Source organism: Leucoraja erinacea, chromosome 3 (genome assembly GCF_028641065.1).
Source record: "Leucoraja erinacea ecotype New England chromosome 3, Leri_hhj_1, whole genome shotgun sequence".
Lineage (NCBI taxonomy): Eukaryota > Metazoa > Chordata > Chondrichthyes > Rajiformes > Rajidae > Leucoraja > Leucoraja erinaceus.
In genome coordinates, this window is record NC_073379.1 from 965,568 (window position 1) to 985,608 (window position 20,041).

General features: G+C 46.1%; 1 protein-coding gene across 1 annotated transcript in view; it reads right to left on the bottom strand.

Moving 5' to 3' along the window:
- The window catches only part of msh3 (mutS homolog 3 (E. coli)), a 236,998-nt gene that overhangs the window by 192,977 nt on the left and 23,980 nt on the right, over positions 1 to 20,041 (bottom strand). The window contains exon 8 of the mRNA XM_055630464.1: positions 11,956 to 12,122. Coding sequence (XP_055486439.1) covers positions 11,956 to 12,122 — 167 coding nt within the window. The remainder of the gene's footprint in view (positions 1 to 11,955; positions 12,123 to 20,041) is intronic.

The following is a 20,041-nucleotide window of genomic DNA, read 5'->3' on the forward strand; positions in this document are numbered from 1 at the left end:
TATAAAGGGTGAAAAAAATTGGCAGAGTAGCCCAAGTCTAGCAGGTGGCATGGTGGCGCAGAGGTAGAGTTGCTGCCTTTCAGCGCCGGAGACCCGGGTTCGATCCTGACTACGGGCGCTGTCTGCACAGAGTTTGTACGTTCTCCCCATCAATTGCGTGGGTTTTCTCAGAGATCTTCGGTTTCCTCACACACCCCAAAGACACAGGTTTGTAGGTTAATTGGCTTGGTATAAATGTAAATTGTCCCTACTGTGTGCAGGATGGCGTTGGTGTGCTCGGATGTCTTGTTGGTGCAGACTTGGTGGGCCGAAGGGCCTGTTCGCTACACTAAACTAAGTCACAAGTTCTGCCTCCGTCACAAGGAATACTACCTTAATCATACCATGGAATAGTTTAAAGTTAATACTAGTCTCTGCCAACCTATGTCCAAATTAAAAACTGAACAAAATAGCAATGTGTTCATTCTTGTCCAGTCAGCCATCACACTGACTCACCTGGCCAGTTAACAGTGAAAAAAACAATTGCAGAATACCACAAAGAAGCTATGACGTTTTTTTTTAAATCATCCCAGCCTATGTTGAGCTTTATAACTTTCAATCCAATTAGGAGATACTTATCTAGCTCCTCTTTTCCAGAGACAATCAACTTAAGGACATTCGTGATGAGCAGGTGTGAAGATTGCACGGAAAACAGAAAGGTGGTTAAACCTAGGGTGACAATCGTAGACACGTAATTTTGCCAGACTCACATCTTCTCAATTACATTCATGAATTGCCTCTTCAACACCAACATGATGTAAATATCCTGGCATGCTGAAGAACCCTTATAGAGGTCAAGGGATCAGTGCACATACATTACGCAAACCTAATTGCCCTGGAGTAAGCGGTGGCAAATTGCCTTCGTGAACTGCCATGTCCTCTTGCTGAAGATACTCCTGTTGGATAGGGTGCTGCAGAATTTAGACCCAGCAATGCATTTGCAATTGAGAATGCTCTGACAGAGGAACCTGCCAGTGGTCGTGTTCCCATGTCCCTGCCGCCCTTGCTGGAAGAGGTTGCAGGGCCGGGAGATAGAGCTTCTGAAAGCTGCTGCTCATACGTTCAAAGTTCATATAGGAGCAGAATTAGGCCATTCGGCCCATCAAGTCTACTCCGCCATTCAATCATGGCTGATCTATCTCTCCCTCTCAAACCCATTCTCCTGCTTTGTTCACATAACTGCCGACACCTAATCAAGAATCTGTCAATCTCTGCCTTAAAATATATCCATTGTGTTGGCCTCTAGATCCTTCCGAGGCAATGAATTCCATTCATCTCCTTTCTAAAGGAACATCCTTTTCTTCTGGGGCTAAGGTCTCTGGTCCTAGACTCTCCAACTAGTGGTAACATCCTCTCCATATCCACTCTAACCAGCCCTTTCACTATTCGGAAAGTTTCAATGAGGTTCCCCCTCATCCGAAACTCCAGCGAGCGTAGGCCCAGTGTGTAGGAAGAACTGCAGATACTGGTTTACACAGAAGACAGACACAAAATGCTGGAATAACTCAGCAGGACAGGCAGCATCTCTGAATAGAAGGAAGGAGTGACGGTTTGGGTCGAGTCCCTTCTTCAGACCCATAGGTCAATCAGTTTTATTTATCACATACACATATAAGTGCAGTGAAATAAATTTGCCAGCAGCGGCACAGTTAAAGGAACACACAATATACAATAAAATTAAACACAAACATCCACCACAGCAATCTTCACTGTGGTGGAAGGCACAAAGTACAGTCAGTCCTCCTCCATTGTTCACCCTTGGTCAGGGCCATGAACCCTCCGTAGTCGCCGCTACGGACGGCCCGATGTACAAGCCCGCGGCAAGATGCTCCGCAGACTGCGGCTTCAGGATGTTATCGGCCGCGGGCCGGTGGTCGGAACACTTCTCCGGCGATCCCTAGCGATCCCGAGCACTTCTCCGGCAATCCGTAGCAAGGGGTCCCCGTCTCCGGATGCCGCGCCTGTGGCTAGAAGCTCCGCAGACCACGGCTTCAGGCTGTAACAGTGCCATCAAATGCTGATACATTAACACAATCATTCCTGGGTAAATCCTTCCTCAGATAAGGGGCCCAAAACAGCTCACAGTGTCGGTAGCGCACATTGCAACCATTGTGCAACCTGTGACAGAAGGTATAAATGTATAGTGCGCTAAATGGGATGCAACGCAGGCGGATTTGTTCGAGATGAAGGTGTAAACTTGCAGAGAGCTGGTGCTGCATTCATCCAGACAAGTGGAGATTATTCCATCATAGTCGTACAGCACGGAAACGGTCCACTTGACCAGTCCACATCAACCGTCAAGCACCCACTTACATTAATATAAGGTCATAGGTGATAGGAGTAGAATTAGCCAATTCGGCCCATCAAGTCTACACTGCCATTCAATCATGGCTGATCTATCACTCCCTCCTAACCACATTCTCCTGCCTTCTCCCCATAATCCCCGACACCCGTACTAATCAAGGATCTATCTCTGCCTTAAAAATATCCATTGACTTGGCCTCCACAGCCTTCTGTGGCAATATAATTTTATTCTACCCACATTTTCATTAATTTCCCCCAGATTCTACCACTCATTTATAGTGGCCAATTACCCAACCAACCCTACAGACTTCGGTACATAGGAAGAAACTAGAGAACATGGTAAACAATAGTGTCCACAGAAAGTGCACTCAAATGGCAAAGCAATAATGATGGAAATCATTTTAGCGGCATTGACCAAGGAAGTCTGAAAACGGATCTGCTCATCTTCAAAGCAGCACCGTCATCGTATGTTATCAGCCCCGCTAGAAATCAAAGGGGACATAAAAAAATGTACAGCTTCTATGCCTCACCATTTAAAAGGATGTGCTATGTATCACTTCAATCTTCTTGAAAGCAAATACAGTAGATCAGAGCTTAGTTTAGTTTCGAGATACAGTACAGATATAGTCCCTTCGGCCCACCGGGTCCATGCCGACTAACGATCCCCGCACATTAACACTATCCTACACACGCTAGGGACAATTTTTTATATTTTCCAAGCCAATTTACCTACAAACCTGCATGTCTTTGGAGTGTGGGAGGAGACCGAAGATCTCGGAGAAAACCCACGAGTACAAACTCCGTACAGACAGCACCCGTAGTCGGGATCGAACCCGGGTCTCCGGCGCTGCAAGTGCTGTAAGGCAGCACTGCACCACCATGCCGTCAGTTTATCTCCAGGCTAGCTGGTACTAGCGAATCAAAAAATGAAAATCTATTCCATTCCTGAGAGAATGATCACGTATAAACAAGAGAAAAATGTCTGGAAGTTGGATACGTTTGCATCACGGAAAACCATTCTCCTAACCCCTCAACTCACAAATTTGCTGTGATCCAGTAAATGTTTTGGGAAACCACGCGTCCAATTTGCGAAGATATCCGTCTCTATAATGAACAGCCACACTGTGTACACAGGTGGAACGTATACTGATATATCTACCTGCCTTGGATTTATGACATTTTCCTTAATCTAACATTTTCCAGCAATGTATCCCTTTCAAGAAACTACTCTATCAATTCAGTTAAAGGTTAAAAGAGAAAAGCCATTTCCAATTAGTATTCTGCTTGTCCCGGCTCTCAATTTTTACCTTGGCAGAATGTCTGCAATAATTTAACCCTGTTGCAGGAACCACAGAATTATCTTGCTGTTCTACTAGTTGCCCATTTACGCATGATTAAGAGAAATTCTCAAGATATTGAAAAAGTGGCCAAACACCTCATATCAGCCTAACCACATGTGCAATGTTTGAGTGTGAAGGAAGGAAATGCAGATGCTGGTTAACACGGAAGATACTTACAACTTACAAAGTTCTTAAGGGGTTGGACAGGCTAGATGCAGGAAGATTGTTCCCGATGCTGGGGAAGTCCAGAACAAGGGGTCACAGTTTAAGGATAAGGGGGAAATCTTTTAGGACCGAGATGAGAAAAACATTTTTCACACAGAGAGTGGTGAATCTCTGGAATTCTCTGCCACAGAAGGTAGTTGAGGCCAGTTCATTGGCTATATTTAAGAGCGAGTTAGATGTGGCCCTTGTGGCTAAAGGGATCAGGGGGTATGGAGAGAAGGCAGGTACAGGATACCGAGTTGGATGATCAGCCATGATCATATTGAATGGCGGTGCAGGCTCGAAGGGCCGAATGGCCTACTACTGCACCCATTGTCTTTGTTTCTATGCTGGTTAACGCAAAATGCTGGAGTAACTCAGTGGGTCAGGCAGCAACTCTGGAGAAAAGGAATAGGTGATCTTTCGGGTCACGACTCTTCTTCAAAAGTCTGAAGAACTATCGCTTTTCCTATTCCTTTTCTTCAGAGATGCTGTCTGACCCACTGAGTTACTCCAGCATTTTGTGTGCAATGTTTGTGTTTAGTCTACACTAGGGACCAAGATTATTTACTCTATTGCCATCTTCTAACCACAAATCTGAGAATCTATCTAACTATACAAAATGCAACACCTCATATTCTTAAATGACCCTTGTGGGTCAGAAGAGGCCGGATAACAACAAACCACACGCTACTTTCCTTTCATTTATTTTTAGTTTCATTTAGATGCAGGACCTTCGGCCCACTGAGTCCACGCCAGCCAGCAATCCCCGCATATTAACACAATCCTACACACACTACGGACAATTTACAATTGTCCCAATTCAATTAACCTTTACGTGTTTGGAGTGCTGGAGGAAACCGGAGGTCTAGGAGGAAACCCAAGCAGGCCACGGGGAGAAGGTACAAACTCCGTAGTAACCGTAGTCAGGATCGAACCTGGGTCTCTGGCGCTGTCAGGCAGCAAGTCTACTGCTCTATATGCTCAGAGATAGAAACATAGAAACATAGAAAATAGGTGCAGGAGTAGGCCATTCAATATGATTTTAGCTGATCATCCAACTCAGTATCCCATCCCTGCCTTCTCTCCATACCCCCTGATCCCTTTAGCCACAAGGGCCACATCTAACTCCCTCTTAAATATAGCCAATGAAATGGCCTCAACTACATTCTGTGACAGAGAATTCCACAGATTCACCACTCTGTGTGAAAAATGTTTTTCTATCTCGGTCCTAAAAGAAAAATGTTTTTCTATCTCAGTTCCCCCTTATCCATAAACTGTGACCCCTTGTTCTGGACTTCCCCAACATCGGGACCAATCTTCCTGCATCTAGCCTGTCCAACCCCTTAAGAATTTTGTACGTTTCTATAAGATCCCCCCCTCAATCTTCTAATTTCTAGCGAGTACAAGCCGAGTCTATCCAGTTTTTCTTCATATGAAAGTCCTGACATCCCAGGAATCAGTCTGGTGAACCTTCTCTGTACTCCCTCTATGGCAAGAACGTCCTTCCTCAGATTAGGAGACCAAAAATTAGGAACGTACAAACTCCGTAGCAACCGTAGGCAGGACCAAACCCGGGTATCTGGCGCTGTCAAGGCAGCAAGTCTGCCGCTCTATGGGCTCAGAGTTGCCATGTATTCAATAAGTCACAGCAATATTTTAGTAGAGAGTCAATACAAAGGAAATTAAAATATTATCCATTCTCAAACATAGTTCACGGAAAACAACTTCAGTTTCCCAGCAACAATGAAGAAGTGTCCACATTAAGTCAAATCTTGATACCTTTTCCTGATGGCTTCCATGTATTAATCTGCTTGCACTGGTTTACCCTGCAGAATCTCACCATGGGATTATGCTTCAGTCAGAGCAGTCTTTAAGGATTTATTTTTGCATATTGAGAAAGTGCAAATCAAAACCATATGGTATATTGTAGGTTTGGGTGTGTGGAGGGTGTCAGGGAATGGGGGCAGAAGGAAGCGGGAAGCCACCATATAAATGTCTTCCAGAAATAAGCCAATCGCAGATGGCAAAAAAAAAATTAAAAAAAAATGGACAAGGTCGGGCCTAGACCTTAGCAATAGGTTCAGAAAGCAAAAGTTAATTTGTGAAGAGTCTTCTCTGGGCAAGAACATAGGAAGCTGGTAGAGAGTGATCCTGGCTAGTTGCCTCATTTTTAAAGCCTAACAGCTGTGCAGACTATCTAACAAGGACCCTTGCTGATCTTTCATGCGTCGAAAATAAAAGTGTATTTTCTACTTTTTGCTTAACCAAAAACAACTGTGGAAGGAAGCTTTCGATAAGAGAGAAAAAGAGCCCTTCGACCAACCAATGTGTTGCCAGAGTCTTTCTGCCTAAGGATGTTGCTGCAAGCATGATTTGCATTGTGCCTGCTATCGCACAGTCCATGCACACGTGACAATGAACTCGACTTGACTCAAGTCTACACCCATTATCAAGCACCCATTTTTACACTAACTCCACCCTAACCCTTCGCCCCTCGTTCCCATCAACTCTCCCCAATTTTCTCCACATGCCTATACACCAGGGACAATTCACAGTGCTGAATTAACCCAGCTGCCTGCATGAAGTGGGTCTTTGGAGGAAAACAAGAGAAGCTGGAGAAATTCCACACAGACCTGGGGAGAAAATGCAAACTCCACAAAGAGAGTACTAGAGGTCAGTACTGAAACTCCCCCCCACCCCAATCTTTGTACATCCTCAATCCTTTCGACTCATCACTTTAATTTCATGTTTTGTATATTTTGTGTGTTTCTGATTGTTGGCAGATCAATTTCCCTCCTGGGATAAATAAAGTTCTATTGTATTGTATCGTTAGCATTGAACTGAGGTCACCACCAGTGTACGTCATTATTCTTTAATTCCATGCTCTTTAATTACAAAGAAAGAAATTAGATAAGGTCAGGAGATCTATGCCTCGGCTGAACAACCAGACAAACGTCATAAACTTTTAAGATTAGAAATCAAAATAATCTGAAGGGAACTCAGCCTTTCCAAAACTTTCTCTTTCCCACTGGGGTTGTAAAACACACTGGAATTAGCTCAAAATTAAAAAGGACATGAAGATGGCGATTTTTGGCGGCGCGACTTACCCGTTGCAGCGGCCCCTACAGCCTGTCTGTCTTTTTTTTAATTTTTTGTCCAGTTAAATGTGGTGTTGGTGTTTTTTAATACTGGTTTTAAATGTGTATATGTGGGGGGCTGGGGGGGGAAACCGTTTAAAATCTCTTCCCTGTCCGGGAGACCCGACCTTTTCCCTGTCGGGTCTCCGTTGTCGTTGGGGCCTAGCACTGTGGAGCGGCGGGGAGCGGCGGTGACTAACTGCAGCGACTCGACTCCTGGGGCTTGGAGGCTCCAGCAACGCAGCCGCAGGTCCGATGAACCAGGACATCGGGGGCTCGCGGGTCCAGTGGGAGAGACCGCTTCCCGGAGCTCCCGCAACGCAACTTCTCCAGCCCGTGTCGCGGGGTTGGAACGACCCAGAGCGGGGTCGTACATCGCCCGGCGCGGCTTCATGGCCGTGGGACATTCCAGCACCCGCCGGGGGCTCCAACTGCGAGACTTTTAGACCGGGAGCAGGGCCGTACATCGCCCCGCGCGGCCTAAAATGGCCGTGGGACTTGTCCAAGCCACAGGCGGGCGATGATATCGGGAGAGACATGGAGAACAGGGGAGAGAAAAGACTTTGCCTTCCATCACAGTGGGTCCACTGTGATGGATGTTTGTGTGAATTAAATTGTGTGTATGTCTAGGAAATTGTCTTTGTTTGTATGGCTGTGGAAACAGAATTTCGATTGAGCCTCACTGAGGCTCAAATGACAATAAAGGGTATTGTATTGTATTGTAAGATGCAAGTTAAGGCCCATCGATTCTCATTTCTTCCAAAACTAATATTCAAATTATCAGCCCATGGAAACTAATATGCTTGCCTTAAAAATTCTGCATCTCTGCAGAGAAGGAATGGATGACGGTTTCAGATCGAGACCCTTCTTCGAATCAGATGAAATCCCTGCATCCAAGATACCCTTGCAATTTCTAGTTTACCTTTAACTACTTTCATAAGTTCATAAGTGATAGGAGCAGAATTAGGACATTCAGCCCACCAAGTCTACTCCACCATTCAATCATGGCTGATCTATCATTCCCTCCGAACCCATTCTCCTGCCTTCTCCCCATAACCCTCGACATCCGAGCTAATCAAGAATCTATCGATCTCTGCCTTAAAAAAATATCCGTTGTCGGCCTCCACAGCCATCTGTGACAATTAATGCCACAGATTCACCACCCTCTGACTTGTTGGAGCAGGTTTTCCCCGCTTTTAAATATATGTCCATTGTGATATAACTGTACCTTGCCTGCAATTTTCAGTTTTAGTCTTTGTTGCAATGATTGTACTCTCTTTTAAGGCAGAGATAGATCAATTCTTGATTAGAACGAGTGTCAAAGGGTTATGGGGCGAAGGCAGGAAAATGGGATTAGGAGGCAGAGATCAGCTAAGATTGAACTCATTCTACTCCTATATCCCGTGAACTTTTCCAGGAAGAATACAAAGGGAGATACAAAGGAGCACTGGTACAGTTCCCAGGATCTTTCAGTGTCATCCCCAGGGTTTGGTGGTCTGGAAACAATCCTGGCGACAATTTAAAGAGAAGAGATTGTGGGATTGCTGCCCAGAACTGAGTGTACTGTTGGATGTTCCAGATTCTGAAGATGGATGTGGGCATGGCCTGGGAATACAGCAATGCCACAAACAGCTTTGGAAGAACTAGAACGCCCAACTACTGCTGATTGAAGGCCTTGCCAGAAATCTGGTGAGGGAACAAGATGTTAAAGATGCAAGATAGGGCAGCATGGTGGCATAGCAGTAGAGTTGCTGCCTTACAGCGCCAGAGGGCCGGGTTCGATCCAAACTCCTGTCTGTACGGAGTTTGTACCTTCTCCCCTGTGACCTGCGTGGGTTTTCTCTGGGCGCTCCAGTTTCCTTCCACATTCCAAAGATGCACAGGTTTGCAGGTTAATTGGGTTGGTATAATTGTAAATTGTTCCTAGTGTGTGTAGGATAGTGTTAGTGTGCAGGGATCGCTGGTCGGTGCTGACCCGGCTGGCCAAAGGGTCTGTTTCCGCGCTACAACTCTAAACCCAAAGATAGATGTATTTTGGTTCATCAATAACCATATAAACCATATAACAATTACAGCACGGAAACAGGCCATCTCGACCCTTCTAGTCCGTGCCGAACACTTATTCTCCCCTAGTCCCATACACCTGCGTTCAGACCATAACCCTCCATACCTTTCCCGTCCATATAACTATCCAAAATCCATGGTGTTTTAAAGAATTCACACGTTCACAGGTTATAGGAATAGAATTAGGCCATTCAGCCCATAGAGTCTACTCCGCCATTCAATCATGACTGATCTCCATCTCCTAATCCCATTTTCCTGCCTCCTCCCCATAACCCTCGGCACCTGTTTGAATCAAGAATTTGTCTATCCCCGTCTTAAAAATATTCAGACTTGGCCTCCATGGCCCTCTGTGGCAATGAGTTCCACAGATTAACTACCCTCCGACTAAAGAAGTTCCTCCTCACCTCCTTTCTAAAATAGCGCCCTTTAATTCCGAGGCTATGACCTCTGGTCCTAGACTCTCCCGCTAGTGGAAACATCCTTTCCACATTCACTATATCTAGGCCTTTCATTATTCTGTAAGTTTCAATGAGGTCCCCCCTCAACCTTCTAAACTCCAGTGAGTACAGGCCCAGTGCTATCAAACACTCATCATATGCTAATCCACTCATTCCTGGGATCATTCTTGTAAACCTCCTCTGGGACCCTCTCTAGAGCCAGCACATCCTTCCTCAGATCTGTGGCCCAAATTTGCTCACAGCACTCCAAATGCAGCCTTAGAGTCTCAGATTATTATGGTCATGATATTGTTTCGAGACGTGGAACATGGAAAAACAGCTGAAGTATCAGGGAAGAGCGAACTTATCATTAGAGGGACAGCATGAGGGGCTGGGATTTTAATGACACAAATCTATGAAACCTCCTGCTGTGCACTCGCAAGAATCCACTGATGCGCTTCATTTCCATCAATTACATTATGACAGGCAGCAAATTCACATATGTGGGGAAAATAAAGTAGCACAGTCAGTTTAACAGCCTGGAGAGAGTGAATGTGGAGAAGATGGTTCCACAAGTGAGAGAGTCTAGGATCAGAGGGCACAGCCTCAGAATAAAAGGAGAGTTTCCTGAATGTTGCCGGGACTAGAGGGTCAGAGCTGTAGGGAGACGTTGAGTAGGCTGGGTCTCTATTCCCTGGAGCACGAGGGGTGATCTTATAGAGGCGTATAAAATCATGAGAGGAATAGATCGGGTAGATGCACAGAGTCTCTTGCCCAGAGAAGAGGAATCGAGGACCAGAGGACATCGGTTCAAGGTGAAGGGGAAAAGGTTTAATAGGAATCTGAGGGGTAACTTTTTCACACAAAGGGTGGTGGGTGTATGGAACAAGCTGCTGGAGGAGGTAGTTGAGGCTGGGACTATCCCAACGTTTAAGAAACAGTTAGACAAATAGATTGATGGGGCAGTTTTGGAGGGATATGGACCAAACGCAGGCAGATGGGACTAGTGTAGCTGGGAAATGTTGGCCAGTGTGGGCGTTGGGTCGAAAGGCTCGTTTCCACACTGTATCACTCTATGATAAGAGAGGGGAGAAGAGGGAGTGGCCAGGGGGCGACTCGTCCATGATTATGCTGCTGGCCTTGCCGAGGCTGCGTGACGTCTATTAAATGCCATTACTTTGCCCACCACAACCACTCTCTCTGGCAGCTCATCCAATCCCAGCCTCAGTGTGAATCTTCGTACTTTGAACTGCACGCAGTGTTAAATCCAACCGCGCCATTTAGTTAAGTTACTAGGAAATTCGCAAATTATGAAAATGTTGTATCCTATTGAAGACGTGCACAAAAGGCTGCGGAGCTTGATATGCAAGCAACAGGTTGCCATGGTGAAAGAATACCATTAACACTGGGCGGCTCAGTGGTGCAGCAGCTCGAGCTGCCGCACAGCATGGGAGACGTGGGTTCATCTCCATGTCAGGCTCATCGCTGCGAACGGAACAAAAACAGAACGCTGGGAGAACTCAGCAGCAACTGTGAAGGCAGAAGCTGCAAGTGGATGTTTCACATCGAGATCCCACACCAGAGCTGAAGACAGAAGAGAATGCAGAGGCTGGAACCTAGAAAACAGAAGACATTGCCCGAGACTCTCGACCCAAACCACTGATATTCACCTTTTGCCTCCACAGATGCTGATTGACCTATTGAGATTTACCAACGTCTTCAGTCTTTTAGTTTAGAGATACAGCGTGGAAACAGGCCCTTCGGCCCATCGAGTCCGCACCGACCAGCCATCCCTGCACACTTACACTATCCCACACACACTAGGGACAATTTACAATTATACCAAGCCAATTAACCTACAAACCTGTACGTCTTTGGAGTGTGTGAGGAAACCGGAGCTCCCGGATAAAACCCACGCGGTCACGGGGAGAAGCCCACACGGACAGCACCTGTAGTCAGAATTAATTGGCTTAGGTAAAAATTGTAAAATGTTCCGAGTGTGTAGGATAGTGTGCGGGGTGATCGCTGGTTGGCACAGACTCGGTGGACCCGGTTTCTCTAAAGTGTATCTGTATCTCTAAAGTGTAGTCCTATCTAATCTCTGAGATTTTCCAGAGAGGTACACAAGAAACTGATTGCAGGTAGTCGCTCAGCAAGCCAAGAACTGCGAGGAACCATATGACGAATACCAAGCAGACTGGATGCTGGATCTCGCTCCTAACAAATATGCACCATTTTTTGCCTCAATGTCCGAATTACATGTTGAACATGGCCCAGGGTGCCAAGATGTCAGATTAGCTGCCACATATGATAACTCACTGCCAGAGGAGAGGGCTGGCAAGGGTTCTCCACTATCAAAACATCATCAACAACAAAACTGTTCCAATTACGTGCCCCGCAGACTCTCGAATAAACTTGTCTACGCACCTTGAAGCCGAGATACTCGCCAAAAGCTTCTCCGTGTTCTCGGACAACTCTGGCGGGAGCAGGATCTCAACCGGCTGCAGGCACAGGATCCGGCTCTCCAGCTCCGACCGGGATTTACAGTCGTGGAAACAATCATAGACCACGTCGCCAGTGTTGGGCTGCACCGCCTGCCAAACACAACACGGTTACATCAACAAGTGTCAAAGTTGGGAGCTCATATTGCAGTTGTACAAGACGTTGGCGAGGCCACATTTAGAGTATCGTGTCCAGTTCTGCGCGCCTTGTTAAGAGGAAAGATGTTGTCAAGCTGGAACGGGTACAGAGATGATTTACAAGGATGTTGCCAGGACTAGAGGGTGTGAATTATCGGCAGAAGTTGAGTAGGCTGGGACTCTATTCCATGGAGCGCAGGACGATGAGGGGTGATCTTATAGAGGTGTATAATGTCAAGAGAGGAATAGATCAGATAGATGCACAGAGTCTCGAGGACCAGAGCACATAGGTTCAAGATGAGGGGGCAAAGATTGAACAGGATCCTGAGGGGTTAACCTTTTCACGCAAAGGGTGGTAGGTGTATGGAATGAGCTGCTGGAGGAGGTAGTTGAAGCAGGCACTATCCCAGCATTTAAGAAATAGTTAAACAGGTAAATGGATAGGACGGGGTTTGGGCAATATGGGCAGGTGAACCAAATGTTGATGGGACATGTTGGCCAGTTTCCAAGCTGTGTCACTCTAATGATTATCAACATTTAAAAAAAATTCTACATCTAACATTGATTGGCAACATTTTAAGAAACCAGACTTAAAAATGTCAAAGTATTTTATAATGAAGCTGTGGATTGATCAGAATGATGCAAATATTCCAGTCATACATTTTAAATAAATCATGGATAAAGGTAGTTAACAAGAAGTGGGTCGTTCAGAAGACTTCAAATCAGAATTTTACTTCAATCTGCCAACAGCATAGGTATGCTTCCACCTCGGCTTTAGAGATACAGCATGGAAACAGGCCCTTCGGCTCACTGAGCCCACTCCAACCATCGTTCAGCCTAGTTCTATCCTATCCCACTTTGACATCCACTCCCTATGTACCTGGGGCAATTCTACAGAAATATAGAAAATAGGTGCTGGAGGCAGCCATTCGGCCCTGCGAGCCAGCACCGCCATTCATTGTGATCATGGCTGATCATCCCCTATCAATAACCCGTGCCTGCTTCTCCCCATATCCTTTGACTCCACTAGCCCCTAGAGCTCTATCTAACTCTCTCTTAAATCCATCCAGTGACTTGGCCTCCACTGCCTTCTGGGGCAGGGAATTCCATAAATTCACAACTCTCTGCGTGAAAAAGTTTTTTCTCACTTCAGTCTTAAATGACCTCCCCTTTATTCTAGGACTGTGGCCCCTGGTTCTGGACTCGCCCAACATTGGGAACATTTTTCCTGCATCTAGCTTGTCCAGTCCTTTTACAATTTTATATGTTTCTATAGGTCAATTAATCTGCAAAAACAATTAATCTTCAGAGGTCAATTAATCTGCAAATACAAACATCGCTAACACCCGGAGGAGACCCAGGTGGTCCATGGGGAGGGTGTGCAAACTCCATACAGACAGCACCAGAGGTCAGGATGGAATCCGGGTCTCTGGAACTGTGCAGCACCAGTTCTACCAGCTGTGCCACTGCACATATAAACCACACAACAGTGATTTATCAGCACAGGACTAACTATCACGTCACATGCACAAATGCTGCAAAACCAACTCTTGGATTAAAGGTTTAACTGCCACTCAGCATGAGAATTGTCGCTTAAATAGTTTAGTTTAGAGATACAGCGTGGAAACATGTCCTTCGCCCCACCGAGTCTGCACTGGCTATGCTACACACACACTACGGACAATTTACACATACACCAAGCTAATTAACCTGCAAACCTGCAAGTCTTTGGAGAGTGGGAGGAAACCGAAGATCTCGGGGGAAACCCACGCAGGTCACGGGGAGAACGTACAAACTCCATACAGACAGCTCCCATAGTCGGGATCGAACCCGGGTCTACGACGCTGCAAGCCAGCAGCTCTACCACTGCGCCACCATGGCCGCCCACTATTCTTCAGGGCACTTCACTCATTGGTCACCACCATGCTGTGTTTGCAAAGCTAATGACAATCATCTTAAGAATAGCAACTGCTATTGGCCCTTGCAGGAATAACATTTGGATGTTAAAAAAAAAAATATTTACTTGGCCACTAGTTTGCCATCAACAATGTTATTAAACTATAGTGCACAGACAACGATTACCTCTGTGCATATGTGAAAGTTGCATTTTAAACTGTCATTAACTCCTTCATTGAATTTCTCAATAGAAGGTTTACGCTAAATATCCATAAAGAGAATGGTCCGTCAACGTTTATCACCAGAATTCAACAATACCCTTTGCAAATAAAGATTTGCTGCAAGACCTTAAAGTGGATCATATTGTATATCACAGGGCTTGTGAGGGAGACGCAATGGTAGAGTCACTGCTTTACAGCTTCAGAGACCCCGGTTCAATCCCGTCTACGGGTGCTGTCTGTACGGAGTGTGTACGATCACCCTGTGACTGCATGGGTTTTCTCTAGGTGCTCCGGTTTCCTCCCACATTCCAAAGACGTGCAGGTTTGATGGCAAGTTGGCTTTGGTAAATTGTTCCAAGTGTGTAGAATAGAACTCGTGTACAGTCTGAAGTAGGGTCTTGACCCAAAACGTCACCCATTCCATCTCTCCAGAGATGCTGCCTGAGTTACTCCAGCTTTTTGTGTCTATCTTCAGTTTAAACTAGCATCTGCAGTTCCTTCCTATACACGGGTGATCGCTGGTCAACATGGCCTGAGTGAGCCAGAGGGCCTGTTTCCACGCTGTATCTAAATAACTAAAACTAAGCTGTGAAAAGGCACATACAATCAAATTAACCATGGTTTCCAATGTAGCCAATGGTGGAAACAAATGCTTGAAGACCACGACCTCAAACCATGCACCAAGCTCATGAAGTGAGCGGCGATGAATGTAGACATGGAGGCAACCCTAAACCTTGCAGGAGAAACATTACAGCAACGGTGGAGCAGCGCTAGAGTTGCTGCCTTACAGCTCTTGTAGCCACGGAGATCCGGGTTCCATCCCGACTACGTTTGTTGTTTGTATGAGTGCGTACGTTCTCCCCGTGACCACGTGGGTTTTCGCCGAGATCTTCCATTTCCACCCACACTCCAGACAGACAGGCATGTAGGGGTTAATTGGCTTGGTGTATGTGTACAATTGTCCCTTGTCAGATTCAGATTCAGATTCATTTTAATTGTCATTGTCAATGTACAGTACAGAGACAACGAAATGCATTTAGCATCTCCCTGGAAGAGCGACATAGCAAATGATTTGAATAAATAATAATGTGTCCGGGGGGGGGGGTGGTGATTGGCAGTCACCGAGGTACGTTGTTGAGTAGAGTGACAGCCGCCGGGAAGAAGCTGTTCCTCGACCTGCTGGTTCGGCAACGGAGAGACCTGTAGCGCCTCCCGGATGGTAGGAGGGTAAACAGTCCATGGTTGGGGTGAGAGCAGTCCTTGGCGATGCTGAGCGCCCTCCGCAGACAGCGCTTGCTTTGGACAGACTCAATGGAGGGGAGCGAGGAACCGGTGATGTGTTGGGCAATTTTCACCACCCTCTGCAATGCCTTCCGGTCGGAGACAGAGCAGTTGCCATACCATACTGTGATGCAGTTGGTAAGCATGCTCTCGATGGTGCAGCGGTAGAAGTTCACCAGGATCTGAGGAGACAGATGGACCTTCTTCAGTCTCCTCAGGAAGAAGAGACGCTGATGAGCCTTCTTGATCAGAGTAGAGGTATTGTGGGTCCAAGGGAGGTCATCGGAGATGTTGACTCCCAGGAACCCGAAGCTAGAAACACGTTCCACCTCCGTCCCGTTAATGTGGATGGGGGTGTGCGTGCCGCCTCTGGACTTCCTGAAGTCTACAATGAGCTCCTTGGTCTTCTTGGAGTTAAGGGCCAGGTTGTTGTCAGTGCACCATGCTGCTAAGTGCTGGACCTCCTCCCTGTAGGCCCACTCATCGTTGTTGCTGATGAGGCCAATCACCGTTGTATCATCTGCATACTTGATGATGGTGTTAGCACCATGTACAGGTGTGCAGTCATAGGTGAAGAGGGAGTAGAGGAGGGGGCTCAGCACACAGCCCTGTGGAACGCCGGTGTTCAGGGTGAGGGTTGAAGAGGTGTGCTTGTCTAACCTCACAGGCTGGGGTCTGTTGGTTAGAAAGTCCAGTATCCAGTTGCAGAGGGAGGAGTCGATGCCCAGGTTACCGAGTTTGGTGATCAGTTTTGATGGTATAATGGTGTTGAATGCCGAGCTGTAATCGATGAACACCATTCTTACGTAAGTGTCTCTGTTGTCGAGGTGGGAGAGGGCGGAGTGAAGTGCCGTTGAGATGGCATGTATGTGCAGGATAGTGTTAATGTGCGGGGATCGCTGATTGGTGCGGACTCGGTGGGCCAAAGGGCCAGTTTCCACGCTGTATCTCTAAACTAACGTAAAAAGTAGCAACAGTTCCTCTGCAAAAAACCCCCAAATCCATCACCGCATGGTTGTACCAGCGCCAGCCATCCTTTCCCAGGCCAATGGCCATCATCCCCAGTATAGAGACTCTGACAGTATTCAACCAGCTCCAATGGTCAGGCCTCAACATTCACATCAGACACCAGAACTCCTAAAGCAAACACCCCACTCTTGAGGCCTGCTGCAGCAAACAAGTTCCAAAACAGCAGAGAAGATGCTTTGCACTCAAAGCTTCCTTGGAATTGTTAATATTCCTGGCTCCAGGCTTTTCAAACTTGCAGGGAAGTGTCTTGGACAGCATGTTTCATCTTTCTGACAGTAGCCCGTAAAGGCCAAGAGCAAACAGAGGGAAGAGCACGCAACACTGCCCTCTAAACTCGATATGCCCCAATGATAGAGTCTATATTTAGTTTAGAGATACTGAAAACTTTACTTATATAACAAACAGGTTCGCTTCTTAATAAACAGACAACTCACAATACGTTTGGTAGACCAGTTCAAAACTTTACTTATTATCGGCCGATGGAAATGGCAAGGACCCCAGTCAAGTGAGCAATACAGACACTTCACTGTCCTCATTCCACTTCTCTGAACAACAGAATTACATTGTATTATATAGTGTTTTTTTTGTCACCTTTGCACATTCCGCAAACATTAGTCATGGTCAGAGGTACAGAGAATACACAGGATACTACAGGATGCATCAAAGGCATCTTGTCATATGGTACAAGGACTTTACATATCAAAGACATCGGTCATTTGTCAATACCCCTTAGTGAGATCAATCTAGCTTCCTCTCTCGTCACTTCATACCTCAAAGGCATCGGACATTTGGTGCAAGGCATTTTACATATTAAAGGCATCGGCCATTTGTCAATACCCCTTACTGGGATCAATCTGGGTTTCCTCTCTCTCGTCACTTGGTAGACAAGTTTTAAAGTCATTCATTATCTCAATACACAGCAACCCGAGGCAAGCCTAGACTTGCCTTTCTGTATTAATCTACTGGAGAAAAGTCTGATTTGAGACCAAATATAAGCTGTAAGCTGGCCCAGGGATTCATTTAATATTTTCTTATAGTTTTAACATAATTCAGCCTTATCAATACAGCGCGGAAACAGGCCGTTCAGCCCACCGGGTCCGTGCTGACCAGTGATCCCCGCCTATGGATCCTGCACTAAACTCATTGGTCACCTCAGAACTCTACTGGAAGCAAGTCAGCCCTGATCCTCAGGGACAATCTCGGGAGGAGGAGGGAGAGGGGAAAACTTGGCTCATGCCATCAACCAAAATCTTTAGAACTTCAATGCCAAAAACTTCAACAAAGAACACGAAACTCAGATTTCGAGAAACCATGTAATTATCTCAATATAGCACTGGCCAAAGATATTTTAAATCTATATTCTTAATCGTTTTTTGATAATTTCGTTTTTTGCTGACGCTCCCAGATTTACAAGCAGCTCATACATTTTCAAAATGTTCCCCAAGAGCCACGCATTCTGACTGACCCAATTAGCAAAGCATAAGATCGACTTGGTTAGTGCACAAACCAATTAACTAGTCGGTATTATCATCAATTATCACTGCACATTTGGTGCACAGCATTGGGTCTGAGGATCAAGACTCAACCTCTTTCCTACTGTGGCAGCGATGGATGAACAAGATGTTGCCTTTTGCTGCCATCTAGTGGCCACACAACAAATGAAAACAAATGTACCTATATTCTGATAGAAACATAGAAAATAGGTGCAGGAGTAGGCCATTCAGCCCTTCGAGCTTGCACCGCCATTCAATATGATCATGGCTGATCATCCAACTCAGTATCCTGTACCTGCCTTCTCTCCATACCCCCTGATCCCTTTAGCCACAAGGGCCACATCTAACCCTCTTAAATATAGCCAATGAACTGGCCTCAACTACCTTCTGTGGCAGAGAATTCCAGAGATTCACCACTCTCTGTGTGAAAAATGTTTTTCTCATCTCGGTCCTAAAGGATTTCCCCCTTATCTTTAAACTGTGACCCCTTGTTCTGGACTTCCCCAACATCAGGAACAATCTTCCTGCATCTAGCCTGTCCAACCCCTTAAGAATTTTGTACGTTTCTATAAGATCCCCCCTCAATCTTCTAAATTCTAGCGAGTACAAGCCGAGTCTATCCAGTCTTTCTTCATATGAAAGTCCTGACATCCCAGGAATCAGTCTGGTGAACCTTCTCTGTACTCCCTCTAAGGCAAGAATATCTTTCCTCAGATTAGGATGTTTAAGAAGGAACTACAGATGCTGGAAAATTCAAAGGTAGACAAAAATGCTAGAGAAACTCAGCGGGTGAGGCAGCATGTATGGAGCGAAAGAAATGGGCAACGTTTCGGGTCGTTTCATCGGTCTGAAGAAGGGTTTCGACCCGAAACGTGCCTATTTCCTTTGCTCCATAGATGCAGCCTCACCCGCTGAGTTTCTCCAGCATTTATGTTTACCTATATTCTGAGGTTAGGTGTGTATTTTGTTCGAATTTAATCTTCTCATAAGGTTAACAGTGGGGTCCAGTATATAATTATTCCTAAAATAGACACAAAATGCTGGGGTAACTCAGCGGGTCAGGCAGCATCTCTGGAAAAAAGGTAGCGGTCACGTTTTGGGTCAAGGCCCTTCATCAGACAGGGTCAGGGCAGGAGGAAACTGGAGGCATGAAAAGGTACAAAGAACAAAAGAATGAAAGGTATGAAAAGAATAAACAAAAGCCAGCGATGAGGGTCAAGGAAAGGTGGAGTTCACAATGGTCCATTGTTGGCTGTGGAAGAGGTGATGACAAGGGGGATAGTTGCTCTAAATTGCTCTAAGATGTTGGCAATGTACCCACAATGAAGGTCTGGTATTTCTTTGGAAGGGATTAGTTGTGGTGAAAAGGTGCCAGAGGTTATGGGAAGAAGGCAGGAGAATGGGCTTAGGAGGGAGAGATAGATCAGCCATGATTGAATGGCAGAGTAGAGTTGATGGGTCGAATGGCCTAATTCCACTCGTCTCTTATGACTTTATGAAGTTTGAACTTTGTCACATTGCACTGTGACCACTTGAATTGCTCTCTGAACTGAGATTGAGTGGCATTTTACTCCATAAAAGTATTATTCCTGAGAAACCGAGTTTCAAAATTCGTTCAGAAAACTCTTTCCCTTCCTCCCTTTCCCCTCAATTTTATCAAAGTCCAATTCATTAAAGGGCCTGTCCCACTTGCATGCGATTGCATGCGTCTGGCGCGACCAAACGTGGTCGCTTGAGGCGTACAGGCCACGCGGGGCCGGTCTCACTTCGAAGCGCAGTGTCGTATGGAGTTGTGCGGGGCTGGTCTCGACATCGCGCGGGGCCCCGAAAATCCCACACTGTCCGAAAATTCCGCGCGCCAATGGCCTGTCGGCCCACAGGCGCATTGAGGGCGTCCGCAGCTTCTTGACGTCGTACGCAGTGTCTTGACGGCGTACGCCTAGCGCGTGGCGTT